The sequence below is a fragment of the Malaclemys terrapin genome, chromosome 8 (assembly GCF_027887155.1).
Source record: "Malaclemys terrapin pileata isolate rMalTer1 chromosome 8, rMalTer1.hap1, whole genome shotgun sequence".
Classification (NCBI taxonomy): domain Eukaryota; kingdom Metazoa; phylum Chordata; order Testudines; family Emydidae; genus Malaclemys; species Malaclemys terrapin.
In genome coordinates this window covers 47245666-47273533 of record NC_071512.1, presented here as the reverse complement: position 1 = coordinate 47273533, position 27868 = coordinate 47245666, and the positions used below count along the sequence as shown (strand labels likewise).

The 27868-nt window shown below is 44.9% G+C and overlaps 2 protein-coding genes across 3 annotated transcripts in view; one reads left to right on the top strand and one right to left on the bottom strand.

The window, feature by feature from the left end:
* The first annotated feature begins 627 nt into the window (after positions 1-627).
* Positions 628-27868, top strand: LOC128841571 (flavin-containing monooxygenase 5-like). Its single transcript, XM_054036714.1, has 8 exons — positions 628-1718; positions 6023-6211; positions 8352-8514; positions 9748-9890; positions 11373-11572; positions 14934-15289; positions 17030-17102; positions 23266-27868. Exons 1-8 carry the CDS (start codon positions 1587-1589, stop codon positions 23618-23620), a joined length of 1611 nt encoding a protein of 536 aa, XP_053892689.1. The 5' UTR covers positions 628-1586; the 3' UTR covers positions 23621-27868.
* LOC128841570 (flavin-containing monooxygenase 3-like) overlaps positions 7150-27868 on the bottom strand; it is a 45935-nt gene continuing 25216 nt past the window's right edge. Inside the window, exon 4 of one of the 2 annotated variants that reach the window (XM_054036710.1) lies at positions 7150-7288. In XM_054036710.1, the coding sequence (XP_053892685.1) occupies positions 7271-7288 (18 nt within the window). In that variant the 3' untranslated portion in view covers positions 7150-7270. The remainder of the gene's footprint in view (positions 7289-27868) is intronic. The other variant, XM_054036712.1, reaches the window with a different exon arrangement.

Sequence of the window (27868 nt, the reverse complement as noted above, 5' to 3'; positions counted from 1 at the left end):
GCATGCAGAGATGGCTAGAGTTCTGATTCCGCTACAGTTCGTTGCAAGTCACCTTAACAACCTCGTTTTCTGTACTGATTCTACCTGCATAAGACAGATTTTTTTAACAGTAAGAGCATATGCACATAAGCCCATAATATAAGTTACCCTAGGTCAGTGTTTCTCAAATGTGGCCGCCTGGAGCCACCAGTGGCTTTTCTTGCAGCCACAGCCTCCTGGGCTGTGATTGGGAGGTGGGGGACAAAGCAGCAGCCCCTCCCCCTCCCTGTTGCTCCTGGATGCACCACCTTGGTGTTGGCTGCTAGGGCTGCAAGTAGGGGTTGGGCCCTGCCCCCGTCTGGAGACAGCTAGGGCACAACACTGGAGGAGCAGACAGCTGGTGAGTTTCCCACCTTCCCAGGGGTGGTGGGGCTCAGGCTTTGGGCTTCACCGCTGGAGTGGTGGGGCGGCAGGCTCAGGCTGCCCAGCTGCAGACTCTGGCCCCCCACTATCTCCCCTGCCCCCCACAATTCCATTGTCCCAAGCCCCGCCTGCCTACCCCCACCCCCCATCCAGGGCTTAATTTGTCCCCGGACTTGCCGGGGCTGAGTAAGTCTTCGGTGAAAAGTGATACTTTTATGTGTGTTAATATCGCTTTTTACAGCAGATTTACTAGCTAGCAATAAATAAATGACAATGATTTGGATGTGTATATTTATTTGTTTTTCTTAAAGCTAATTAAGTATTTTAGGAAAAAAGTGTGAGAACTGCCACCAGCAAGGGTTGCGGGCTGCACTCTGAGGCCACCAAAAAATTTGTCCCGAGAACCCCTGCCCTAGTTTCAAAGCAAACCTTGCCACAGACTCTGGGATGACTTTTCATGATATGGAAAGCTCCAAACCTTAACTGATATTTTTCCAACAAGGGAAAGTATAGATTGCTAAGTAAACTGCACAGAGATAGAAAGACCAGGTAAGCTATTTCAATCACTGGTGTATGTTAACTTTGTCGTTTGGTTACTGATCGTACTCATGCAATGGTTTGACCAATTGCTGTTTTCCTATTATTCTCCCTTTAGTTAACCACTTGTTTGTATTATTGTTAACTCCTTAAATTGGCTAGCTTGATTTATATTAGAGAGACAAGGTGGGTGAGGTAATATCCGTTATTGGACCAACTTCTGTTGGCTGAGAGAGACAACCTTTCAAGCTACACTGAGCTCTACTTCAGGTCTGGAAAAGGTGCTCAGAGAGTCACAGCTAAATACCAGATTGAACATGGTAATTTCAATCTAATTTTCATGTTGTTTAGTACTTCAGGGAAGCATAAAAAATGTGTTAGCTGTTTTTGCTCTTGAATAAAAGTTATAAAACCACCCCAAATTGGTTTTCTCTGCTCAAATGGCGATGAGGTAAAAACAACCTTAATTAAAGGGACTTTAATTAAATATTAATTAAAATATTTGACTGAAGTCCTGAAAAGCCTATTGTTGCTACAGCCCCCCATTGGCAAACTCAGGTAAGGCAGTGGGCTTGGATGATAAGAATAGAGGTTGAACTACTCAGGGGTGGATTGACTCTGCTTTACCCTCCCCAACACAGAAGGCTATGGCAAAAAGAGTCGCAGTTATTGGAGCAGGGGCCAGTGGCCTAACAGCCCTTAAATGCTGTTTAGATGAAGGACTCCAGCCAACATGCTTTGAGAGAAGTGAAGACATTGGGGGACTGTGGCGGTTCCAGGTAAGTTGAGTCTGTCTCCAGGGTCTTGCATTATAGACAGCATAGTAAGCCAAGGGGTTCCGAATACTCCAGTTCCTCCTGCACAACCAGACATGTCCCTTCTCAAATAGAAATGAGCAGAGAGATTGCTGACTGCATTGGAAAATGCCTATTCTCCATGCGGCGATACACACAGCAGTGTTGTTCCTCAAATCAGAGTGGGCTTCCCATACAAAGGAGACTGCTTGCTGCATGATTTTTCTCTGCATATACCTTTTTAATATCATAAATGGAGGAGGGAAGAGAGGATTCTAAGGATAAGTGAGATCCACCAATGCCCAAGAATCATGCCATTATGGGAAGTGAATTGAGTAAGGTATGCCTACTAGGGCTGGTCAAACATTTTCTATTAATATGGTTTTAAATTGGGGTTTTGACTGTGGTGGTGATCAACAGCAAGGATGAAGCAGTGAGATGGAGTTCAGAGGGATTTAAAAAATATCAAGGTTGATTTTAAATTAAAAAGGGCGGGGCGGGGAGCACCAACCAGGAATAACTTCCATAACATAACTCCAGCAGGCCCAACATCCTCCAGATGACACTTCCCCCTGCAACTCTGACTCCCAGCTGGAAGACAGGGAATTTTATAGAGGGCTTCACCACCCAGAATCCTTTGCAGGCAATGGCAAGTCCCTGCCGGTCTCTCTGGGTGATTGACAGCCCATCCAGCGAATCAGCTCTTTTCCTCACTCCTTGCTCTCTAGGCGCTTCATCCTATCACATTCACTAAATGATTTGTTGTGAAAATGTCATGGGGGGTAGGGAGGAGAAAAAGCACTTTCCAGCAAACTCTAAAGCATACCCTATTGGCATTAACCTAAGAGGGTCATGTGGCTAGAGCATAGGCATGGGAGTCAGGATGTTGGAGTTTTGATCCCTGCTGTCCCACACATTTCCTGTGTGATCATGCTTTTCCTTTGTTTTCCCACCACTTACAATCATAGAATCATAGAAATGTTGGGTTGGAAGGGACCTTAAGAGCTCGTCAAGTCCAGCCCCTTTTGCTGAGGCAGGATCAAGTAAACCTAGACCGTCCCCAACAGGTGTTTGTCCAACACTTTCTTTAAAACTTCCAATGGTGGGGATTCCACAACCTCCATTGAAAGCCTATTCCAGTGCTTAAGTACCCTTATAGTTAGAAAGCTTTTCCTACTATCTAACCTAAATTTCTCTTGCAGCAGATCTAAGTCCATTACAACTTGTCCGACCTTCAGTGGACATGGAGAACAATTGCTCCGTGTCTTCTTTATAACAGCCCCTAACATATTTGAAGGCTGTTATTAGGTTCCCCGCTCAGTCGTCTTTTCTCAAGACTAAACATGTCCAGTTTTTTAAATCTTTCCTCATAGGTCAGGTTTTCTAAACCAGTGATCATTTTTGTTTCCTCTCCTCTGGATTCTCTTCCATTTGGGCATATTTTTCCTAACATGTGGTGCCCAGAATTGGACACACTACTCCAACTGAGGCCTCACCAATCCCAAGTACAGTAAGACAATTACCTCTCATTTCTTACTTATGGCACTCCTGTTAATACATCCCAGAATATTAATTTTTTTTTACAGCTGCATCACATTGTTGACTCATATTCAATTTGTGAACCCTAGATCCTTTTCAGCAGTATTACCACCTAGCCAGTTATTCTCCACTTTGTAGTTGGGCATTTGGTATTTCCTTCCTAAAGAAGTACCTTGTAAATGTCTTTATTGAATTTCAGCTTGTTAATTTCAGACCAATTCTCCAATTTGTCAAGATCGTGTTGAATTCTACTCATGTCCTTCACAGTGCTTTCACTCCTCCCAGTTTGGTGACATCTGCAAATTTTATAAGCATGCTATCCACTTTGTTATTCAAGTCATTAATGAAAATATTGAATAATACCAGAGCCAGGACTGACCCCTGAAAGATCCCACTAGATAGCCCTCCTAGTTTGACAGCACACCATTGATAACTTCTCTTTGAGTGTGGTCTTTCAACCAATTGAGAACCCACTTCATAGCAATTTAATTTTGATCACATTTCCCTAGGTTGCTTATGAGAATGTCATGTGGGACTGAGTCAAAAGCCTTACTAAAATCAAGATCTATCATGTCTATGCTTGCCCCCTATCTGCTAAGCCAGTAATCATGTTAAAGACAAAAATTAAGTTGGTTTGGTATGATTTGTTCTTGACATATCCATGCTGGCTTTTCCTTAAAACCCTATTGTCCTCTAGATGCTTACAAATTGATTGTTTAAACATTTGTTCCACTATCTTTCTTGATATCAAAGATAGGCTGACCAGTCTGTAATTCCCAAGGTCCTCTTTGTTTCCCTTTTTAAAGATAGGTATTAAGTTTGCCCTTCTCCAGCCCTCTGGGACCTGACTGGTCCTCCATGAGTTTCTCAAAGATAATTGCTAATGATTCTGAGATTGCTTCAGCTAGTTCCTTAAGTACCCTTGAATGAATTCCATTAGGCCCTGCTGACTAGACAACATGCAACTTTATTGAAATATTCTTTAACCTGTTCTTTCCCTGTTTCGACTTGCATTCCTTCCCCCTTGATGATGATAATTGTTTTGAATATCTGGTCACCATTAACCTTTTTAGCAAAGACTGAACCAAAATAGGCATTGAACTCCTCAACCATTTTGATGTCATCAATTATTAGCAATCTTTCCCCACTAAGGCCTGGTCTACACTAACCCCCCAATTCGAACTAAGGTATGCAACTTCAGCTACGTGAATAACGTAGCTGAAGTCGATGTACCTTAGTTCGAACTTACCGTGGCAGGCTCCCCCGTCGACTCCGCGTACTCCTCTCGCCGAGCAGGATTACTGGAGTCGACGGCGAGCACTTCTGGGTTCGATTTATCACGTCCAGACAAGACGCGATAAATTGAACCCAGAAGTTCGATTGCCTGTCGCCGAACCAGCATGTAAGTATAGACAAGCCCTAAGTAGAGAATCTACATTTTCCTTCATCTTTCTCTTGCTCCTAGTGTATTTAAAGAATCTCTTCTTATTGCCTTTTATGTCACTTGCTATATGTAACTCCTTTTGTGCCTTTTTTGATTTTGTCCCTTCATGCTTGTACTATTCTTTTGTACTCCTCTTTAACAATTAGGATAATATTTCCCGACCTTCCAGGAGTGATATGAGGTTTTATTTTGTAATGGTCATGAAACACTGAGATCCTTGAATGAAAGTGAAAATTGCCAGTATCCATGTGCTGTCAGTATGCCCCAGGGGACATTGCTTCTCAGCTCCAAACATGGAGATCAGTTCACCTCTTAAAACATGAACAATAACTAGGCATGTTGTTTATATCCAGATATATTGATTTCTACTAAGTAATGGTCCCTTTCTCTGTTTTCCTGTGCTTTGGAGAGCTGCAAATGTCTTTTACAATCTAGAAAACTCTAGCTAAAACAAAACATCTGTCTTGATTTTATTCTGAAGGTGATCATTGTAAGTATAGTTTGTGAAATATAGTAGATACCACCTGATTGAATAAGATTTCTGAGACAATAATGTAGCACAACCAAATTGTTTGGAATATTTAGTATTTATCAACTGGAACCTGTAGTGAGCAATATTGCTCTTTACTTTCAGGAAGGCATAGTTTTGATGGGGAATTTCAAATCCCACAGGATACATGTGAACTTGAAAATTCCTGACCTTCACCTGCAGTGGTTTCAGTCCTATTGAGTACTACGTCTATAAGATTGGCTTGAGAGGAGGTTTTTTTTTGTTGTCAAGAATGATATAAGGAGTTTTCAGAATTCATATATAAGGGGGGGATGACATAAATTCCTGTTCAGCTATTGACAAATTCTGCCAATGACTCCAATTTTTCCCTCTGTTGTAAAAATATAATGTCCACAATCTTGACTGAAATCTTCAGGTTTCACTCCATTTCCGAGGGTAGTATTCACAGCAAAAGGTGAACAGCATCCATTGAACCAAAACTCCCATTCCCTTTAAAACATTACACAAATCACATCCGAGCCAGACAGGTTTAGAAATGTTTGCTCGTTCTTTTTTGCATTGTTTCTTCCCTTCTGGGTTCCAGCTGGGTCTGGAATTGGAAGTGGTGAAATGGTGTAAGCATGTCTGTCCTCATAAAATTTCCAGCCTAGATTTTCAGACTCATGAATGAGGTTGAGTTAAGCATCCCAACTTTGGGATGTTTTTATGTCAAGCAAACTTGAACGGTGAACCTTTTTGTATTGCCTCTGGATTAATTATTTGAAAATCTTGTCCTGGTTTGGTTGTTTCCTGCAGGAGTGTGATACGGATTGGAAAGCCAGTATTTATAAATCTGTGACCATTAACACTTCCAAGGAAATGATGGGTTACAGCGATTTCCCCATCCCAGAGGACTACCCCAACTATATGCACAACAGCAAAGTCATGGACTACTTCAGAATGTACACCAAGCATTTTGATCTTCTCCAATACATACACTTTAAGGTATGAAAGAAATGACATCTCTTTGGAGGTATGGAAGTCAACTGCAGCTCTGTGGGCTAACTGCTCCCCCTAATCCAATAAATTTGATAACATTACATGGGATGCTGCGATATTATCACACATGACATTATGTGACATGGTCACCAAACAGTGTCTTGCGTGGTGATATTCCAGCAAAGCTGAATTACATCAGCTCTCCTGGAAGGCTTGATAGTAGCAATAGATAGCAAATCTAGAGCTACTCAAAAAGATTTTCCTGTCCTGCTCCTCTGTTAAGTTGTCCTGCAGTGGTTCATGAGCATGAGTACCAACCTCAGAGCAATTGTTAAGTAGCAGGGCACAAACCCCAAACTGGCTGTGAGTTCTATACTTAGATTTCATCAACCATGTATCAAGTGTAAACTCCTCAGGCATTTCAACAGTCTTAACATAGAGCCACAGACAGTCCTCTTGGGTACTCCGATCTATCTTGCCACCTCAGCAAGCTTGCCTTTTACCTTCCATCAAAAATCACAACAATATTCAGGTAACTCCCTGGATCAGTCACTTACCCCAGATCAGTTGCACCTTCGATCTCACACCAAAGCCAACATTTGTAGCCAATCCTATAATAAACTATCTAAAGATTTATTAACGAGGAAAAGGAAATAGTTATTTACAAGGTTAAAGTAGGTAAACATAGACACACAAATGAGTTCCAATCTTAAGTTTCAAAAAGTAATAGAAGCTTTTATGATAAACAAGCTTGATATGTCCATTAGGGCTAACCCAGGCCTGGGGATCTTTTGCTCATGCGTAGTAATCCTTGCCCTTCAGAGTCCAAGAAGCATAAAAGATACAATTCCTCCTTGTTAGGGCTTTTTATTCCTTCCCTCTTCTGTTTTGAGTTGCAAATTCAACTGTTGGGAAGAATTCAATTGCACATCTCTTCATTGGGGAGAGTAATTAACACAGTCTTTTGTCCTCTGATGTTGCACAATGGTTTGTCTGGTGTGGATGGGTCTTCATTTGATGGGCAGCTCATAATACCTCCTGTTGGAAACTTGTATTTCAGTCTCATTAATAGTTCTCTCCTGTCTGGTGATTTACAGTTACAGAACAAACACTAAATATTACCTTATGACAGGGAATACAGATGTTATTCCTCAAGAGCAAGTGGTTAGCTTTGATGTCCTGAATTACTCACATTGTCCTTACCCTCAGACAGATATTTACAACCATGTGCAGTATCGGGGGACTGTGGTATTAACTTCCCGAATATTATCTGTATATGTTATCTAGATCTCTGTGAGCCAAGGATTGTCATCTGGCCAGGAACTAGAATCAAGGAGGGGGCGGGTAATTATGAAGTCCCAGGAGCTGTAAATAGCTCCAGCAAAGAACTAGTCGCTTGGATGGTTTTCATACACTGGTTCGAGTCAGGCTCAAGAGAGCCAGGAGTCAGAGCTTGGGATATAGAGGGCCAGATTGACTTGATAGACAAGCCTTTATTTTAATCCAGCAAACGGATGTGACCTGATGTACAAGGGGGGGACCAAACCCATAGGAAGGACTGGAATCTGCCAGGACTGATGGAGAAACTGGCAAGCTTAAATATGCATTTAGGCTCTTTTAGTTATTTTATATGTACTCTGTAATGTTTATATCCTAAAATAAATGTACTCTGCTTTGAAAGAGCTATCCGGTTACTGGTAACTGCCTGCATATGCTGGTCATAGCCCGTGGAGAGGGAGCAAAGCGCAAGGGCTGGACTTTAGTCAGACCTGCTGAGAGAAACACAGGGAAGTGCAGACGGGCTGTAGCCTAAAGTTCATGGTCAGAAGGAAGAACACGGGTTTCTGCCCAGAGGGAGGTGACATGGGGTATTCCTGGAGCAGACTGTGAAGGAGGGTGTCAAAGGTGCAGTTACCCCAAAACTGTGATGGCTGGTTCCTGATATATTAGTATGTATACTGGTTTCCCTGTACTTTTCTCCATGCCTCCTGCTACGCCTGCATAAGCTGTCATTCAGACAGTTCTCCTTTGCCTGACTGGCTTTGGGTGTGTGGCTTCTTGGCTTTCTCATACCGCATACTTCAGCATGAATAGAGGAACAAAATAAAGCCAAGTAAAAGTAAGGGGTTGTCTGCTTTTCTTCTAGACAAGCGTGCTCAGTATAAGAAAACGCTCCGATTTTTCCACCACTGGCCAGTGGGATGTTGTCACAGAGACAGACGGGAAGCAGAATTCGGCCATCTTCGATGCCATTTTGGTTTGCACTGGCCACCACATAGATCCTTACTTACCCCTGGAATGCTTCCCAGGTCAGTGGGATACTAAGTATCAAGTCTCTTGGTGATTGGGATGTGACCCGCTCTAACTGGGAATGAACAGACTGGAGCGGTTCAGATAAGGGGGCTATTAAGGGTGGCTATGCAGCCCTAGAGCTTGTGAATCTTTTCAAAGGAATTCATAATCTTCTAGTTTGACCTCTTGCACATTTCAGGCTACAAAACCTCACCCACCCACTCCTGTAATAGACCCCTAGCCTCTGGCTGAGTTACTGAAGCCCTCAAATCATGACGTAAAGACTTCAAGTTACAGAGAATTCACCATTTACACTAGTTTAAACCTGCAAGTGACCCATGCCCCACACTGCAGAGGAAGGTGAGCCCCCCCCCAGGGTCTCTGTCAATCCCGACCTCAAATATGGTGATTAGTTAGACCCTGAGCATGTGGGCAAGACCCGCCAGGAAGATACCTGGGAAAGAATTCTCTGTAGTAACTCAGAGTCCTCCCCATCTAGTGTCCCATCTCCAGCAGTTGGGGATTTTTGCTACCGGCAGTCACCAATGGGCCAGATGTCATTGTAAGCTGTCTCATCATATCATCCCCTCCATATACTTATCAAGCTCAGTCTTGAAGCCAGTTAGGTTTTTTGCCTCCATTGCTCCCCTTGGGAGGCTGTTCCAGAACTTCACTCTTCAGATGGTTAGAAATCTTCACCTCATTTTGAGCCTAGTCAAACTATAGGGGGAGGCAGGGTCAGCAGAAGCACACCCTGCTCATGTATATTGTCCTTCCCTAGGTCTTGTCCCATTTTGTGCTGAGGGCAAAAATCTTTGAGTCCTTAACCCAAAAGCAACATCCAGTTAGAAGGGCTCTGCTCCTGGAAGCCGAGGGAGCTGGGGGCGGAGGGGTGGAATGGATTCCAAGCCTTTGAACCAGAAGCACAGTTTTGGGCGCCCAGATCTCTGGGCAACATCCAGATATAGTTAGGTCTGAGAGGAGTTTTGGTTATGGCCTGATGCTCTCCTCTCTCAGGGCATGTAGACCTGCTGTGTGTGAATCTAAAAATCATACACACACCTTCGTAGTGACCCTACAGACACTGTTGTCCTGCATGGAGATATTCCCTTATCCAGAGCCTCTCCATGGACTGTCTCACACCGTCTCCAGGCACTGGAGATGCATCTTGGCCAGGTGTAGAAGTGCTCCTTTTTATATAATGACTTCCTGGCTGAGTTTTCACCTTCTGGTTTCTTCTCCCCTTGCAGGTGTAGAGAAGTTTAAAGGAAAAATAATGCACAGCCGGGAATACAAGTATCCAGAAGAATTTCGGGACAAGAGAATGGTTGTGGTTGGCTTGGGAAATTCTGGAGTAGATATTAGTTTGGATCTCAGTCACACAACCAAACAGGTATTGTTGGCTATCACCTTCCAGCAATTTCAGCCTCAGAGGTTGGATGGTGCTGAGTTGTTTTATTTAGCTTCTGGGTATGAATAAGACTTGTTCTTATCCAAGTCTCTGCTGAAGATTTTTCTGATATGACTGCACAAGTTCCATTCACACTGAGTCTTCATCTTGCAGCATGTAAGGACAGTACTGGCAGTAATGGCCCAATAATATAATTGCAAGCTGTAGAGCTAAATTTATTCCTGATGTACACCACGTGTGCCCATCCCAGCCCCATGCTAACAGTGCATGCAACTCAGTATGGACCCACTGCCATGCAAATGGTAAGAAGGCAGAAATTGTAACTGATCTTACTTTACAAATACATCTTAGCCTTAAAGTCACTTTACAGCGTAACACAGCTTGGACCCAATCTGGGTCCCATTGAAGTCAGTGGAAAGGCTCCCACTGATTTCAATGAACTTCGGATCAGGGCCTACTGTAAGAGGCAGTGTTTTGGACCATCACTGTAGGATACCAAATGACCTCTTAAGGTCTTTGGAATGCAATTTGTGTCCAGGAAGCTGTAAATAAAAGAAAAGGGGCAGTGTCTTAAACTGAAGTGATTTCAGATATTCAGCATGGCTTATTGTCCACTTGTTTGATTCCCAGAACTACCACAGACATTCACTGGGGTTCCCCCAGACTGGGAAGGGGAAGCATAGATCCTAAGGAATTGCTAAACATTTATCTGGGAAAGCTGATTTAGTTACAGCCACACTTAAAAGGGGGAGTAACAAATTGGGGCAAACTTCTACTGTTGGGTCAACTCAGCAGATCTCTTCTCTGCTGCTCTGCTCACCCTCATTTTGTAGGAAATCCATGGTGAGAATTACTGGGTGAATCTGAGAAGAATTTTGTCCTTAGTCTTTTAAAATGGGCCCCAATCCTGCAGTTTCCTAATCTTTATTTAGCCATCTCAACGAGAGTTTTCCCTTAGCAAGTGGCAAGCAGAAATTACCGTCTGATATGCAAAACCTGTTCATCTTACTGTTACCTTATCCCACCTCCCCCCCTTTCCACATGTCTCTTTCATTCACTGGTCATGTGTTGTCCTCGTTCTAAACTGCAAGCTCTCTGGAGTGAAAACTGTCTTCATCACCTTTGTTTGTACAGTACCTCGTGCAAGAGAGCCCAGATCCTTGAGTTGGGCCCCAAGGCAGCACTGGAATACAAATGATGATGATAAATTAATTCAGTGGGATTTTTGCCTGAGGAAGGATTGTAGGATTGGATCCATTTTGTCTTTTTTTATGTAAAACATATTCATTTTTATTCACCTACAAAGAGAGGCCAAGCCATCCCACCATGATATCCCCAAATGATACTACTTGCTTAGCAATTAAACTAACCCCAAGTAGCCTGCACCTCGCAAGCGGACAGGTACAGGCACAGAACAAAGAGCAAAAGCCCTGACCTGTTGTATTTCTGCATCTCTTCTGGCAGGTATTTCTCAGCACCAGGACGGGCGCCTGGGTGGTGAATCGCGTCTCTGACAACGGCTTCCCCCTCGACGTGGTACATTTCACACGCTTTAAAAATATGCTGCGCCACATCATCCCTTTGTACCTGATGAACCGCTGGGGGGAGAACAAGCTGAATGCCAGGTTTAACCATGAAAACTATGGACTGAAACCTAAATTCAGGTAACACCTCTATTTCAGGACTCTCTCAGTCATGAAAAGAAGAACAGGAGTACTTGTGGCACCTTAGAGACTAACAAATTTATTAGAGCATAAGCTTTCGTGGACTACAGCCCACTTCTTCGGATGCATATAGAATGGAACATATAATGAGGAGATATATATACACACATACAGAGAGCATAAACAGGTGGGAGTTGTCTTACCAACTCTGAGAGGCCAATTAATTAAGAGAAAAAAAACTTTTGAAGTGATAATCAAGCTAGCCGAGTACAGACAGTGTGATAAGAAGTGTGAGAGTACTTACAAGGGGAGACAGAGTCAACGTTTGTAATGGCTCAGCCATTCCCAGTCCTTATTCAAACCGGAGTTGATTGTGTCTATATCACACAATCAACTCCGGTTTGAATAAGGACTGGGAATGGCTGAGCCATTACAAACGTTGACTCTATCTCCCCTTGTAAGTACTCTCACACTTCTTATCACACTGTCTGTACTCGGCTAGCTTGATTATCACTTCAAAAGTTTTTTTTCTCTTAATTAATTGGCCTCTCAGAGTTGGTAAGACAACTCCCACCTGTTTATGCTCTCTGTATGTGTGTATATATATCTCCTCATTATATGTTCCATTCTATATGCATCCGAAGAAGTGGGCTGTAGTCCACGAAAGCTTATGCTCTAATAAATTTGTTAGTCTCTAAGGTGCCACAAGTACTCCTGTTCTTCTTTTTGCGGATACAGACTAACACGGCTGTTACTCTGAAACTTCTCAGTCATGGGCATTTTATGGGTACATTTTTCCAAAAATCCTAAGTAACTTAGTTTCTTAAGTCCTATTTTCAAAAATGATTTAGGCACTTTAGAGCCAAAGTCTCACTGAAAGTCAATGGAATTTTAGGCTTTAGGATGCAGTTGGGTCATGTTTTCCAGCTTTTCCTCACAACCATGAGGGCTAGAGACGTACTTTTTCTTAAGGAAAACTGAGGTTCCCGCCTGATCACTTAACTCCTGCAGCTGGGGCTTGTAGAAAAACCTCTAATATCATGAGACTTGCAATAAAATCATGAGAGCTGGTGACACTGTAACATGTGACTTTGCACTTCAAGCTGGGGAGGTAATTCCCAGCTCAAGTAGATGTACCCGCACTAGCTCTGGTCAAATTACCATGCTAAAAATAGAGTGTCGCCTCAGCAGTGGGAGGGACTGGTCATGTGAGCATGTGCATAGTGTCTTGGACTTGTACTGGGCGTGGTTGAATGAGGCCTCACAAACCTCCTGTGAGGGAAGTGAGTGGTGATGTTCCCATTTCAGAGGCTGGTAAAATGATGCCCACAGGGTGGAGATCCACAGCCCAGGACGGTAATGCTCACAGACTCGAGATCCAGGACTGAACTCAAGTCCGTCCTCACGGACTTTTAAGTTGCTTGCCCAAGGTCACTGGTCAAGCCAGGAGCAGAAATCAGGCGTCCTCTCTCTAAATTCCCTGCACTAAGCACAGGGCCAGCTCTGGCTTTCTGGCCGCCCCAAGCAAAAAAACAAAAAACAAAAAACAAAAAAAAAACACGGCAGCCAGAACAGCCAAGCAAAAAAAAAAACCAAAACCCTGCAGCGTGGCCGGAGCCAGGGTGCAGGGGGACTCCCTGCCCTGCAGATGTGCCCCAGCTAGTGGGGGGAGGGGAGGGAATGGGGGGGAGAGCGAGAAGGGGGGCGGCCAGGGCTTCAGAGGGGCCCTTCTGCCGTGCCCCCTGCCGGGAGGGCTCCGCACCACTCCAGTCAGCTGGGAGGGAAGGACGCGGGCTGCCCTGCCGGGCTTGCTGCAGGGCGCTCCCGTCCTCCATGCTGCTGCCCCCTACAGGGTAGCCGGAGCGGAACAACAACAACAACAACAAAAGCGTCCGTGCCGCCCTAGGATTGGGCAGAATGCCGCTTCCTACAAGCTGCCGCCCCAAGCACCAGCTTGCTTGGCTGGTGCCTGGAGCCGGCCCTGACTAAGCACTAGACAACTATCATGTCTACAAGAACTTGGGCAGAGAAGCCCCCCAGGGGGGTTAGGCACTCTACCCCCTTGGCACAGGGTGGCCAGCCCTTGTAAGTGAAGTGGGTCCACTCCCCTGACAACTGAGGCTGGGCCCTAATGAGGGGCAGGGTGACGCCGGAGTTAAGAGCAAGAAGAAAGCTGCAGGGAGGGGAAGAATGCGGCAAATGGGCAGCTCCAGAAAGGGGCTAGGATAGGCCCTGGGGCAAGGCCAGGCTCCTGGGAGTGGCCCATGGCTTGTGTCTCCAGAAATAAAGAACCGGAAGTAGCAGGAGGAAGCTGCTTGGAACCTGTTGGAAAGAAGGTAGCGCCAAGGAGGGGCAGATAAGGACTGGGAAAGACTGCGATTACCCTGGGATAGGAGCTATCATTTTAGTTGACTTTCACTGGCAAAGGAGCAATGCGGGTCTTTGCCCAGGAAGAGGGAGTTGAGTCCCTGAAGAACTTGGTGCAGAGAAGTGGGACATTAAGGTTTGCTTGAAGATTGTGGACAGTTATATGGAAGACTAGTAAATAAACTTACACATGTGTGCTTTCTGTGCTAAAATGGTCAACCAGCAGACGGTGCTCAGGGACAGCTGCCCCCTGCGACAGGGTGCCTAATAAATCTAGGTATCTTTGACCATTTTAGCCTTAGCAAATGCCTACACTGAAAGCGCAGATGTGGCTATAGCCCAGGTAGGCATACCCACACTGGCTTTAATCTAGCAGGCAGGTGTAACAACGGTAGTGAAGATATGGCAGAAAAGGCTTCAGGACAGGCTGGCTAGCAACCTGAGTAAGCATCCGAGGTAAGTAAGGATGCAATCCTGTGCCACCCTGCTTTCACTGCTATTGTTACTCATGCTATGTCTACACTGCCATTGGGAGGTGTGATTGCAGCTCAGGCGGGCAGATCTGAGCTAGCTTTGCTCTAGCTAGATCATCGCAAGCAATGGAAGGGAAGAATGTGGCAAAAGGACAGGCAGCAATAGCAATGTTGCCATGGCAGTAGGGCAGTGAAGGAGTTAGTCTTCTGAGTACAATCCCCACCCCATGACCCCAGGTACATACTTGAGCAGGTTGCCCGTACCGTTACCCCGCATTGCTGAAGCTATCCCCGGTATTATTACATTAGTGAGCTTTGAGCTTGCTGCAGCAAAGCTAGCTCAGGTATCTCTACATGTGCTGCAGTCACACATCTCAACTACAGCATAGACATACCACTAGATTAAAGCTAGGACAGGTATAGCTACTCACACTGCAATCGTACCTTCTCTTGAGTCTCCACCGTTCTAACCCAGCACAGACTATTCACGCTCAGTTCTCTCCTCCTTCCTGACCTTACAGGTTTCTCAGCAAGTACCCGATCGTGGGGGACGACCTGCCCAACGCCATCGTTTCTGGCCGGGTGCTGATGAAGCCCAACGTGAAGGAGTTCACCGACACGGCTGTGATTTTTGTGGATGGGAGCCGGGAGGAGAACATCGATGTCGTGCTCTTTGCCACAGGATACAACTTCTCCTTCCCCTTCTTGGAGGAGAACGTCCTCAGAGTCAACAACAACCGTGTCCCTCTGTATAAGTTTGTCTTCCCTCCACACCTGGAGAAGCCGACGCTGGCTATCATCGGCCTCCTCCAGCCACTGGGGGCCATCATGCCCATTGCGGAGCTTCAAGCTCGCTGGGCCACCAGGGTCTTTAAGGGTAAGAAAAATGAGCACCAGAGGTACTCCACTTGCCACTCTGCTAACACTTCCCAGCAGCATTCCATACATTTCTCAGCATCTCCCATACTTACGGTGACGAGCCCAGTCTGAGAACTATATAGACTGGCATAGACCTAATACAAGAGCTAAGCAGGGGTGCGAGGCTGATTTGAAGGAGAAGGCTGAAATCCATGCTTGATAGTTCCCCATGGGCCAGGGTATCAAATCAAGAGAGGCAGTGTGGCCTAGTGGCTAGAGTGGAGGCCGGGGACTCAGGAATGCTGGGTTCTATCCCATCCCTGTCAGTGACCTGGGGCACATCATTTCATCTCTCTGGGGCGAAGTTTCCCCCTTTGCAAAATGTAACGATGAAAAGTGCTGCGTAAGAGTGACTGTTGTTGTTACAGATACCAGTGAGGGGTAAATATAGCCTTTACTTACGACTTAATGTTCAGTTATATGCTCAGTGCCTTATTGCCATGTTCATCCGTCAATCTACTTCCTGGTAGGCCACAGCTACTCCTGCTCCTTGTTTCTCTTCCTGCCTCATCCTCCATTAGCTATTTCTCTCCCTTTCATGTCTCCCTTCTGTTCTTCCCTCTGCATGTCCTTTCCTGGAGCGAATCTCAATTCCCACCCTGCTTGGCTTCTCACTGCCTTTTGCCCCTTCCATTTTCTCAAATGAGTGGCCATGCAATAGTTAATGTTGACTTTGAAGGGTCATCGTTGGGTTTTACAGCTGGCATGACAAGGTGATTAACAGGGGAGTTTACCCCTCTGAGTCATTGTTTCAGGCTGGCTGCAGATATCGCTGCACTGGTTATATTCGGATTACGACAGTCACAAGGGTTAGAAACTTATTTTATTTAAAGTTGAGATTCAAGCAATCTGGATATATCACGTCAGCTTAATAAATACCAGCTACAAGCCATATACTTAGGCCACTCTCTAGCCTAGGAGAACCATCTGAACTGGATAGGAAGATGGGGCGGTAGCTAAGCTACTATCCTGGCAGGCTCTGAGTACAACAGGGGCAAGAGGAGGCACAGCCATGCTGTTTTTATACCCTGGGGATTTGTGCACTCTGCTAAAGCAACTGACGCAGGATCGCTAGGGTCTCAGCAGCTCCCAAACAGGGCAAAGATAAGCCACTTGCCATCTGCCCCTGCATTGGCTGTTTCAAAACTTAACAAAGGAACCGCATTATAAAGCAGATGATGCACGTGAGCTGAACTATGTGGCAAAAAGAAGGGAACAAACAAAAAGTTTCCCAGTTTTGTGAAGTGAGGGAAGGTTTCTTGTTCAGTGGTGCCCTATTAGAAGGGAAGTGTGGTCTTGTGAGCAGAGCAGTACAGTGGAAGTCAGGATCCCTGGCTTTTTTCCCCAGCTCCACCTGTCTGTCTTGTTTATATTTTTGTGCTTCCACCCATCACCCTAGTAGCTGAGCATATAAAATAGATGAGCAATAGCATGGTTCCTAGTCAACACCATGGAATCTCTGGTTCATCTCCCTGTTCAGGTTATAGGAAGCTCAGTTTAAGGACAACTGTGCCACTGCTTCAATGTGTGACCTTGAGAAAGTCACTTAACTGTTCTCCACTTCATCTTACCCATCTGTAAAGGGCAAGTAAAAATAGACACAATGGTGTTGTGAAGTGTCCCTTATCAGAGGTTGTAAAATGCTTGGAGATCCAGAAAGAATCACCCTGTCTAAACGCAAAATATTCTGCTTTCTCAGGTCTGCTTAAGTTACCTTCACTAGATGACATGATGGCCGACATTGCCAAGAAGATAAAGGAGAATGAGAAACGGTAGGAGACTATTATATAGAATGATAAAATGTTGATCATGGTGAGCAGTGGGGACCAAGGCAACCGTTGCTTCTTTGTGTAATGCATCCGTGTATCTCTGCCTCCCCCTAGTGGCTGGACTGTCTAAAGAGGTTTTGAGTTTCTTCCTACCTACAAGCTAAGGCATGCGGTCCTTTGATTCAAGTAGTAGAGCCTTTTGGTTTAGGTTCCCTGGTTCAGTCCCTACAGATGGACCTGCCCAGGCGTATTGTGTGTCTCTCACTAGTGCTGCTCTTTTCCAGCACCCGTGCAGAATCCCTACAACTTCCGCACAGTGTCAGAATTTGGGTTTTGTATTGCCCATGACTGACTGGTGCTATTATTAGCTATCAAGTGCCAAACAAATAAAAATTTGCTTCAGCTTGGTCATACACTAGGAAAAAAAGGAGGAGGAGGAAGATACCCAGATCTCTACTTCTGTGTGCCCCCAGGAAGGAAATTTGGATATGCTGTGGTGGCGTATGTTAATCTTCTGAGGACTCAGGGCCCAGAGACTGGTTGATAGAGGTTTAGAGCCTGATTCTCATCTTGCTTATGCTGCTTTTACTCCAATGTCAGTCCATTGACCTCAATGGCGTTACTCCTGATTCACACCAAAGAAAATGAGAAGAAAATCAGGCCCAATCTGTTAAGCGTTAAGTGCTGATATACAGAGATGTACGGAGGAAGCCATTTCCAGTGCTCAGTATGTTTTATTGAGCCTACAAAACAAAAGAGCTATGCTACATATTCTTGAGCGCCACCTAGTGGCACCTCACCTATTAACTGACTATTTACTAGAGTTGACCAGAAATATTTCGACAAAACAGATTTTCATTGGAAAATTCAGATTAATCAAAACTGAAACTTCACCAAAATGTAGCAGTTTCAATGAAAAGTTCATCAGGAAGTTTTCTCAGCTCCAGGATGGCACTTACAGTGAAGAGAGCCCAGGATAGCCAATAGCCCTGTGATCTCCTAACCTGAGATGCAGGAGACTCAGATTCAAACACCTGCCCTGTCTGATTTGGAACAGGGAGTTGAACATGGCTTACCATAATCTCTTTATTCCATGCGGAACATAGGGCCTTCACCACTGCCTTCCATCTTTGGCAATCTCCTTCTGCAGTCTTAGTGTCTTCCTCTGTCATTTTAATGACTTTCAGTTCTGCTCCTGTTGTGTGTTTCCAAGTTGCTATTGGATATCTCTTTGCTTCTTGTCTGGAGATCTCAGTCCAGTGCCTATCTTGTTATTTTATTCAGTCCTTTCCCCATATGTGTCCTAACTAGCTCCATTTTGTAACATAATTTTCTGTCCTATCAGTCTCTGTTTCACCTCCTCCAAAGCTCTTCATTTGTTAATTTTTTTCTGGCCATCTGATATTAAGGATTTGTTCAAGGCAGCTGTTTATAAATATTTGGAATTTAGCTAGTAGGGTCGTGATAAGTCTCCAAGTTTCAGCACAATGCACTAAGACAGGCTTTACAGTGGTGTTAGATATTCAGAGTTTAGTTCAGAGGGCAAGGTTTCTATTTCTTCAGATCGGCTTTAGAGTTGCGAAGGCATGACTGGCTTTTGCTGTTTTAGGTTAATGGTTTAATGTCCTTATCTGTTCCACCTGTTTTGCGTACAATGCTGCCAAGATACATGAAGTGTCAGACATCCCCTCTCAATCCCAGAAAGTGCCATTTCTGTTGTGTGTTGATTCTTGTGATTTTCATTTTCTCTGTGTTGATTTTCAGTCCTACTAACTACACATAGGCCGAAGAGCATGTGTTTAAGCTTACATATCTCTGTGGACATGGGATCACAGGTTGATATTGCCTGCAAAAATTGAGGTCTTGTAGGTTCTAGGAGAAAGTCCATAGTGTATCCATTGGTGGTTCTGTTTTCTTTCTTACTACCCAATCTGTTATCAGTAGCAAGATCATGGGTGACATAAGACATCCTTGTCTAATGCTGGCAGTTACTTTGAATGGCTTGGCCAATTTGCTGTTGTATATTACCTGACATGTCGTATTTTCATAGAAGCACTGATATTCACAATTTGCTGGGGGACTCCATAGTGGCATAGCAACTTCTCAAAGATGTTCTGTCCACTGTGTCAAGGACTTTTTGGAAATCTATTAAACTCACGTAGAGTGGTGACTACCATTCAATCAACAGTTGTATGATGAGCCATAGGATTACTATTCGATCTATGCGTGATTTCTCCTGTCCGAACCCTGCCTGTTGTCATAGCCCTGATTCTATTGCTTTCTTTAGTCTGTCTTGGATAATGTATGTAAGTATTTATTTGGGTTGGACAGCAGCTGAATGTCTCTCCAGTTTTTTGACTGACTGAGGTCGCCTTTCTTTGGCAACTTGACTATATGATCACTTTCCCACTCATTTGGTAATTTTTCTTCTTCCCATATCTTTTATAAGAGCCTATCAAAATGTCTAGAGTATTCTTTAAATCTGCCTTAAAGACCCCTGCTGGGATTTTGTCTGGACCTAGTGCCTTTCCACTTTTTAACCAATTGTCTGCTGTCTGTACTTCTAACCTAATTGTCAGGGTAGTTAAGCACTGGAATAAATTGCCCAGGGAGGTTGTGGAATCTCCATCATGGGAGATTTTTAAGAGGAGGTTAGATAAACATCTGTCAGGGATGGTCTAGATAATACTTAGTCCTGCCATGAGTGCAAGGGAGTGGACTATATGACCGCTCAAGGTCCCTTCCAGTCCTATGATTCTATGATTCTATTCTAGTGGTAAGTCCTAATTCAGATGTTCCTCTACATCTGTGGGGTTAACCACTGGCTCGCCATTCAGTAATTCACCTAAGTACCACCTCCATATATTGAATTGTTCTGCTGTTTGTGGTTAAGTTACCCTCACTGTCTTGGACTAGTTAGTTGGTATCTGTTTTTCTGACTGACAATGTCTAGTGCAGAGATTCTCAAACTGTGGTCCGTGGACCACCAGTGGTCTTCAAGCTCCATTCAGGTGGTCCACGAATAGTTCCGTCTAAGGTGTGTGCCTGGGAGGCTGCACGCGAGACTATGAAGGGCCACCCACCTAATTAGTGGAGCCGCGCAGACATGGCTCCACTAATTAGATGCCTGGATCCTGGAGAAGACGCACATGTAAGGTAAGATGGTGGCCTTAGGGGGAATACGGGGTAGGTGGGATGGGGCAGTGGTGTGAGAAGAGGAGGTGGGGGGAATTTGAGATGTGCAGGGCTGCAGCGGCTAGAGAAAGAGGCAGCTCCAGGGCTGTAGCTCCCCAGCTCCAGGGCTGTAGCTGCCTGGGAGAGACGGCCCTCCTTCCCAGCCTCAGCTCTGTGGCTGCTGTGGTGGGGGAGAAACCCCCCCTCCTTCCCAGCCCCAGCTCGGGGGCTGCTGTGGCAGGGGAGAGAGGGCACATCCATCACATTAGAAAGGTAAGACTACTGATATTAAAATATGAGTTTTGTGCTTTTATTTGTAGAACAAATTATTTTTATTAATTTTTTATTAATTATTATTAAGGTTTTTTTATATAGCACTTTTATCCAAAGCGTTTTACAATAGTTAGCTAACGGTACAAACATTTGGAAAGATCATTAAGTGGTCTGCCGAGACCCTCAACAATTTTCAAGTGGTCAGTGGAAAAAAAGTTTGAGAACCACTGGTCTAGTGATATCGTACAGTGTCTGCATGTTATTTTGTGCCACTGTTGCCATTTTGTCTCTAAAATCTTGTTTGTCTTTCTTGGCACTCTTTTTGATTTCTTTGTTCTTCATGGCATATTCCTCCCAAAGTTGCTGTTTCTGTATTCTTGTTCTTGCTTGATTTAGTTTGTTTAATTTGACATCTTTCTTTTATTTTCTGCCATATCTCCTCAGACAGCGATTCATTGTAGAGTTTCTTCCTGAATCCTGGGTTTTGGCGAAGGTTTCCTTTACATGTTCCCATTTGCCTTCTACTGTTCCGTCATCTTCATTTTCAAGTGCCTAGTATCTGTTTGCTAGCACAAATCTAAACTTTGTACTGCCGTCGGTTTCAAATGAGTGATGTTACAAGTGGGCATCTCTGTTTGGTTCTCTTTTTTTGTCACTTTTATTCTCCAGTTATCTATCAATGATGCACGGTCCATTCCCATTGCTGCCTCATGCCTGCTATAACATCCTCTAAAGCTCTTCCCCATTTGTACGGAACTGTAATGAGATCTGTTTAACAAGTTATCCTATGACTAGTAAGGAGAGGGAAAATAGTTCCTCCAACAAGCAGGTCATTCATTCCACAAAATCAGCAAATACCTCACCATTTTCATTCATTTCACTGAGGTATTGTTTCCCCATCAGTATTATTCTCCATCCAGAGATCTGAACCGAATCTCCCACATTCCAAGCAAGTGTTCTTACCACTGAGCTACTGGTTATTCTGTGTGGGGAATGAGAGTTCTCATTTTTTTTGTAAAACCTGTAGAAAGGACTAGTTTTTCATTCTATTGCAGAACACAAACAAATGTTAAAAGCTCTGATTTATTTTTCGTAAGAAGGAAATTTTGTTTTCCGGCCAGCCCTACTATTCACTTGTATACGGCTATTGCACAACTCTCAAACAAGCAACACTTTCTCCTATCCATTCAGTGGGCTGGAAAAGCAAGCGTCCCGAGGTTTAACAAAGTAGCTTTTCCCTCCTCCTCATAACTACATTAGATAACCAAGCTCATTAAAAAGAAAATGCTCAGCAGTAGGAGTAGGCAGTTTAGTCTTTCTTGCTAGTTACTTAGTTAATGGCTTACAAGTTATTATGGCTTTGTGACATCCACATTTGGGCTGAGATGTAAAGCTGAGGTCCTGCCCATCTGTAGTTGTTAAAATCACATGGCACTTTTCACAACAATAGGGGTATCAACTTAGGCGTCCTGCCCAGACGTGAACTGGGCCAGTCCTATTTTGCCTCCTTAACTGTAAATTGAGAAGCAATTAAAGGTCAATGGAGTCTCACCCTTTCCAGGAGGTGTAAGTATGGACCAATGTGTTTATTTTAGAAAGGATAACAGATTAGGCCTTGCTTATGTGAAGTATGCTGGAAGATGCCTGCTCTATCAGTGACTACTTGTTTAGAAGTTGGTTGTTCTAAGTAACTCAACTGTTTAGTACTGTTTTTGCTAAGGATTTGATTGTCTTCAATTAAAGGAACCCAATTAACTCGAAAATGACATATCTAGCCATGTATTTATAACCACTCTTACATGTAACACCTCAGAGCAGTGGCTGAAAGAAAGGAGAGAAAACTAGTTTGTTCTTCGGTTTTTGCATTTCACATCATGATATGTCTGTCAGTTTCACTGCTTCCATTGCATAGTCAGTTAGGACCTGATCCTGCAAAGGATTCATGTTTAATACCATGCCTGCTCAGAGAAGCTACACAGAGTGATGAACAGCATGGCAAGTGTACATGAGCTCACCAACTGAAACAAGTGGCTGGTTGGTGTCTTTTAGGATTGATGAGCTACATGTCTCTGTAAAGGCTCATTGACTGAGATTTCCTGTAGTATAGGTTTTGATCCAAAGCTCATTGAAGTCAGTGTGTGTGTATAGTTCCATTAATTTCAGTGGGCTTTGGATCAAGCCCATAATGCATCCAGTCAGGTGCAAGATGATGCTTGCAGAATGTTTGTTTGATTATTTTGATTGGAACTAGAGAAGAGCCAAATCAGTTCTGGATCTTGTTAAGTTTCACAGCACACAGAGAAGTTAGATAAGAACATCAAATATTCTTGCTGGAAGGTAGCAATGTAACAAAGCTTTATTTTAAAAAATCTAGGACCATAACACATGAACCCAAAAGCAGAGCGAGACAAAGCAGGCTGCTCCCAAAGGCAGAGAGGCTCAACTCACCCACCTTGTTCTAGTCTGGCTCTTTGCAGACTAATTCTGATCACTTACTTCCCTCAGAACTCCCTACTTGCAAGCAGGACCAGGAAATGCCCCAATGACTCCTGAAATTTAAAGTAGTAGATCATAGTTTTCAATAACCCACAGATCTCAACATCTTTATCTCTGGGGAAGGTCAGAGCTGGATCTCATCCTAGTAGTCTCAGACATGTCTGAGTAAACATTCAGCCTCAAACCGATTCCGGTCCATATGGCTTTTCTCCTTTGTCCCAAGGTACATTCCGAGCCAGCACATTACCCTGCAGGTGCAGTACATCGATCATGTGGATGAACTCGCCTCCCTATTGAGTGTGAAACCCAACCTGCTGTTTCTCTTCCTGACGGATCCGAAGCTGGCCCTGGAAGTGCTCTTCGGCCCGTGCACACCAGCCCAGTTCCGTCTGACTGGACCGGGGAAGTGGGATGGTGCTAGGAAGAGCATCCTGACCCAGAGACAACGCATCTTAAAGGCCACAAAAACTCGGGCTCTGAAAACCCACTCTGAGAATGACACCTGCCTGGTCTCCTCTCTGTGCATTAAAATAATGGGCCTGTTCGTTCTTATTGCTGCCATTTGTGCTTATTTTTAAGTATCCATGTGTCGGGCTCCAAGGCCACTGTGCAACTGCAGAGTGAGAAGAGCCGTAATGTTAAACTGGCCTTTGCTTTGCATCACGCTTGCTCTCCATGGCTTATTGTTTGCTTCCTGCTCAAAGCCGCGCGGGCTGGAGGTGTCACGGTAATGTTAGAGGTGAGAACGCTACAAATAGGAGCTTTGCAAGAGTCACTGAATCCATCTTTGGGAACCAGAGAGTGCTGGACTAACCTCCTCACCACCGTATGCCATACTAACCTGCACTTGTTCTCTGTACACTTGGACTTTGGAAATGGTCATCTCCACCTTCTCTCCTCTACACTGTAGCTGCTGAAGAGGAGGCAAAGACCCAAATCCTTATCTCTGTGCAATGGGCTGTGCTCAGGGGAGTCCTTGGGGGTCACAGTAGCCCAGAGGCTACTGTGTCCTCCCCTCCTCCACAGGTGGACTTAGCAACTGGATCCACACTGATCCACCAGCCGTGCCCATTGCAAGTCAGGTCTGATAGGATCCTCTCAGAGCATGCAGCTAGCTTTAACATCATGCTTTCCATCCATCCCTAATATGCCCACTGGGGAGAAGAAGATATAGGGGCTGGCTATGCAGGTTCTTCATGCACTCTAGACTTCCCAATGCCAGGAGAACCGCTCAACAAGAGACCTGTGGGTGGTTTCCACTCACTTTCCATGCTGGGGTGGTTCAAAGGGAGCAGAGCAGTGCAAAGAATCTGCCCCAAAGTATTGATTGTGGCTCCTTCACCTTCTTGAAATAAAATGTTCAGCCCTCTGGCTAGATACCACTGCTCTAGGCGCTACGCCAGTATGAGCAACAAGAATGACTGATTGCAGTGTAGTAGCCATGTTGGTCCCAGGGTCTCGCTGAAACAAAGATAGGTGAGGCAATCCAATAAACACCGTGCCGACCTTGCCTCTCTAATAATGATGGTCTCATTGCAAAATCAAGGGAGATCATGCACTCCACTAGAAGCAACTAGCTTTTCCCCTTAAGCCAAGGGGCTCTGCTACCTTTCATAAAATAGTGGCAGGATCTGCCCTCAGGTTAACAAAAAGTCCCTTGAAAAATAAAAGTTCCTTAGAGAATACATCAGACAAATCACTGTGACAGGACCTTGGGCTTTAAATTCTACTCCCTTGTTCCCTTAGTTTGGAGGGCTGTGGAATTCTCTAAATCCCCCAACCATCCAATATTCTGGAATTGCTTGCTCTCAGTCAATTAACTAAATCTGTCTGCAAATGGAGAATTAAGTCCCCTCTGCTTTGGGTTTTTATGAGCTAAAGGGAGCCGATGCAAGGAGCCCATTTTTCTGCCTTGTGGCCTAATTTGATCTCAACACTGCAAAATATTTGTTTGAAATGTTTTCTCTTCGGCCTATTGGTGAGGATGTTAGGGTGAGACTATCGCCTTGGTTTCAAAGACAGTTAATCTGCTGCACCCAGGGGTCCTGGAACAATTTGTATAGTGTGGGTGCTGAGAGACATTGAACCAAACTGTAAACCCTGTATATGATGGAAACCACTTCAAGCCAGGAGGTGGAGCAGCACCCCTAGTTCCAGCACCTATGGCTCCACCTGGCAGCACCCAGACTGGCACTCTTTACTTGGACACCACTTCCATTGGCTTCGGTGGCAGTTTGGTGTGGGTAAGAAGTGCCGGATGTGGGCTATAATACTGGGGTCTAATTTTAGTTGTCAGGCTTAGAGTGAGGGTATTGGGTGGTATTGATGGCCTGTGAGACACAGGAGGTCAGACTGGATGATCTGGTGGTCCCTTCTGGCCTACAACTCTATAACTCTGATTGGGTCCTTGCCGTTGCTTAGGAAACTATTGTGATGTCACAAAAGATCATGATGTCAGATGGAGAATAAGCAGCAGTACCGGCTGGATTCTTTCAAAAATTCTGCTTCCATTTACCAACATGTAACCCTATTGATGTCAATGTACTGATAATCTGGGGACAGGACTTTGCCACCTGTTTTTATGCAAGTATCTGTTGCCTTGTAGATTCAGATTGAAAAGCCAGAATGAACCACCGTGATCATCTAGTATGACCTCCTATGTAACACAGACCAGAGAACTTCCCTGATACAATTCCCAGAGCATAACTTGAATTAGAGCATAATTTACACATTCAGTTTTGATTTAACTCTTGTAAAATAGGACGCCATAGCTTACAAGCGCAGAATTGTTTCCAAACTGATTATTTTTTTCCAAGTTTTCCATATGGCCTCAGTAGCTGTTTAATTGTCTCTATGCACTTTTGTTATCATAAGTAAAAAGCTCAGTTCTTTATAACTCAGCTGTATGTATTCCTGGCTGAAATCTGATGTACAATGTCCTGATAACGAAAGCAATAACTGAGTAGTTTCATCTTGAGCTGGCTATAGTGAACAGCATACAAAACCATGTGTGACCAACCATTATCGACTTCCTGTGCCATCTGTACCAACCTACAAAGAATATCTGTATTAAGCCAGCAGCATGCCAGGAGGCTTACATTGTATTTCTGAAAATAAATATTTCCCAAAACAAATACTTACTTTTTAGCAATTATTTTAAAACCCTACGTAAGTGCAACATGAATAATAAGCAGAGAGGTCACTAAATCGGGTGCCTTTTTTAAGTCCTCAAAACGACAAACAAGTCTTTGCTGAAAATGATTTATGAATATAATTCTATTTTGCTTGGCCGGCCCCACTCTTCTGTATGTCAGCTAGCCCCAACGTAGGGAAAAGGAAGCTCTATGAATTTCAGCTTCTTTTTGTATATCACAGCAGTACCTAGGGGCCCCAAGATTGGGTCCCCTGCTGTGCGAAGCAACAACAGCCAGGTCCCCCTGTATCAGTTCATCTTTCCTCCACATCTAGCTAGCCCACGCTGGCTATGACTGGCCTCCTCCAGCCACTGGGAGCCATCATGCCCATCTCAGAGCTTGAAGCTTGCTGGGCCAACCGGGATCTTTAAGGGTCTGTCTACAGTGCAGCAGGGAATGAGTCTCCCAGCCCAGGTAGAGAGACTTGCACTAGCAGCGCTGACGCAGTGCATTAAAAATATCACTATGGCCACTCTGGATCTCGAGCCCACCTGAGCTCTTACTGCTCAGGTCAGGAGCATCCTTACTAACATTTTTAGCCTGCTAGGTCAGGCCCCCCTAGCACGAGTCTGTCTGCCCAGGTTGGGAGGCTTGCTCTCAGCCACAGTGTAGACACACACTAAGAGGAAGGGAAATGGGCACCAGAAACTTCTGTTCTGCTAACATTTCCCAGCAGCAATCCGGACATTTCTGAGCACCTCGGATACAACAATGACCAGCACAGCCTGAGAACCTGCATAGAACAGACCAAATGCAGGTGCTAGAGAAGGGGTGTCTGGCTGATTGAGAGAAGAGGGCCAGGTTCCATGCGTGATAGTGACCTACAGGCCATGGTTTCAGTTGGTGGGGAGGGGCTACAAGAAAGGCGGTATGACCTAGGGGCTAGGGCACTGGTCTGACACTGAAGTGAACTGTGTTTTGTTCCTACTCCACCACTGGCTGACCATGGGCAAGTCACTTCACCACCCTCTGCCGCACTTGCCCCATCTGTCAAAGGGGATAATGAGTGACCAATATAAAGTGCTTTGAGATTGACAGATATGCGCTATATTCAAACTATCATATTAATGCTCACTGCCCACCATCTGCAGCAGAATGTCCCAGCATGTCACTGAGGGGCTAGCTGATCTAGGGCTGAATATGACTGCTACAAAGTAATGAACGTTCAGTTAACTTAGGGTTACCATTCGTCCGGATTTACCCGGACATGTCCTCCTTTTTGTGCTAAAAATAGCGTCCGGGGGGAATTTGTAAAGCACTCACAATGTCCGGGATTTCCCCCTCCCTCGGCACAGCAGAGCGAGCGGCTGGGAGGGCTGCAGGAAAGTCCCGGGCTGGACTCCGGAGCAGCTGGAGAGGAGCTCCGCCCTGCATTCTGAGCAAGTGTCTCAGCACAAAGTGCAGCCCTCCCCTTTTGCAACTGGGAGCGGTTTCTGCCATGCAGGGTAGCAAAACGGGAGCGAGAGCACTTTGTGCTGATACAAGGGCAGCTCTCCCCTGCAACCCGGTCCGGACAGGGACCGGGTTTTGTTGTGCAGGGCCAGGGACCGGGTTTTGTTGTGCTGGGGAGCTCAGCCACGTGTCCGGCTCGCACAGAGCCCAACACCCTGTTCTGAGCAGCAGGGTAAGGGG